We start from the raw sequence: 1,690 nt of genomic DNA, 5'->3' as shown, positions 1-1,690 counted from the left end.
TTGAAAGGAGACAACTAATTCCCCTTTCTTTTGCTTGGGAACTGTCCACTCATACTGGTGCTGAGGTTGACTGACTTTGATGTGTTGAAAATGAGATTCCCCAAACACTAAAGAGATTCCCCAAACACTAAAGAGATCCCCCAAACACTAAAGAGATCCCCCAAACATAAAGAGATCCCCCAAACATAAAGAGATCCCCCAAACATAAAGAGATTTCAGGCCGCAATCCTAAACACACTTCCCTAGGAGTAAGTCCCCTTGAACATCAAGGGACTTCTGAGTAGACATGGACAGGATTGCGTCCTCCGTCATGCCTAATGTAGATATTTCAAGGTGTTTGGATGGAAATGCACAGGAACTAAGTCTAGTTCATACAGTTTTGAACAAGCTCATGCATTCCCAATGGCTTCCACTGCAATGCGATTTTTGGAAGGGTACTTCAAAGACTTGAGTCTGCACCAAAACCTCTTCACATTCAGGGTGTATATGATGGGGTTCCCCAACGAATTAATGGTGATCATCATCGCTGTAAGGTTTCGGAACACGTAGATGCCAACGGGGAGCTCGCTGGGGCAATGTTGAGTAGCTGAATCGAACACAACGCCTACGAAGAAGGGTATGTAAGAAAGCAAAGCCAGAAGCCAGATAAGCACACTAGTCTTAGCTACCTGGATCTCAGCCAACCGGTAGGTGGCATGGGCTTGTCCAAGTGTTCCCACTGTCATCTTGTGCTTTCTCAAAAAGCCAATGATGTTGAAGTAGGTGATGAGCGGCAGAATTAAAGCCACTGCACAATTGGGGATAGTGAGGAAGATGAGGTACTCAATGCAAAGAGGGCTGTAGAGAGTGGAGATGTTGCCCTTATCCAAACAATGCCACCCCATCAAAGGCATGAAACCCAGGAAGAAGGCAAACACCCAAATAACCAATGCAATGCCAAAGGTCTGGTTTCTGGTGATCCTGGATCTTGTCCTTAGGCTTTCAACCACAGCCAGGTAGCGCTCAATCCCAATGGAAACTAAGTTATAGATGGCGGCCAAGTTTGACATGGCATAGAAGGCGTATGCGTGGAGGATTTTGTTCGATCCAACAATGGTACTTTGAGGGTTGGTGACAAACAGCAGGGCAATCCAGAAGCCCGAGGAGCTGGAGAGGAGATCAGAGATAGCCAAGTTGCAGAAAAGAATGGAGATGGGTTTGTGCAGCTCTTTGGAATACACGATGCTACAGATGACAGCAGAGTTGAAGACCACAGAGATTAAGGTGATGGTCAGCTGAGGAACTCCCAAAGAAAGCACCACTTGCCAGCTCCACTCATGAATGGTACGGTTTACACAATTATGGCTTCTGATCATGATGACTGTCAGAGCTGAGCCCTAGACAGCAGTCAGAGGAAAGCAGGGAGTTGTCGCAGGGAGCCAGAGCCAAGGGTCGGAGCCAGGAGGTTAGTTGTTGTTCAGGCAAAGTCCCAGCCCTTTATAGCTGTTCCTGCCAGTGATGGCCCAACGGTCAGTCTGGTTGGGTAAGACCAGACCAGAGCCTGCTTTACTGCCCCAGACAATACTCCCAAACCACAGCTCTAGTTGCTTACCACACGGAGCAGGTGCTCACAGGCCCAAGGGTGCCTGTTTTTAGCCGTCTGTGATTCCTGATGTCAGTTGAAGACATGCTCAGATTTAAATCAGATTTT

General features: G+C 47.5%; 1 protein-coding gene across 1 annotated transcript; it reads right to left on the bottom strand.

Moving 5' to 3' along the window:
• Positions 1 to 389: 389 nt before the first annotated feature.
• On the bottom strand, positions 390 to 1,355 carry LOC146334915 (lysophosphatidic acid receptor 1-like). The gene has a single exon (XM_084823315.1). The coding sequence runs from the start codon at positions 1,353 to 1,355 to the stop codon at positions 390 to 392; it is 966 nt and encodes a 321-aa protein (XP_084679441.1).
• Positions 1,356 to 1,690: the final 335 nt, after the last annotated feature.

Source organism: Heloderma suspectum, chromosome 16, assembly GCF_057233095.1.
Source record: "Heloderma suspectum isolate Gila_16-S chromosome 16, 16-S_ref, whole genome shotgun sequence".
NCBI classification, from domain to species: domain Eukaryota; kingdom Metazoa; phylum Chordata; class Lepidosauria; order Squamata; family Helodermatidae; genus Heloderma; species Heloderma suspectum.
This window is presented reverse-complemented; position numbering and strand designations above follow the sequence as displayed.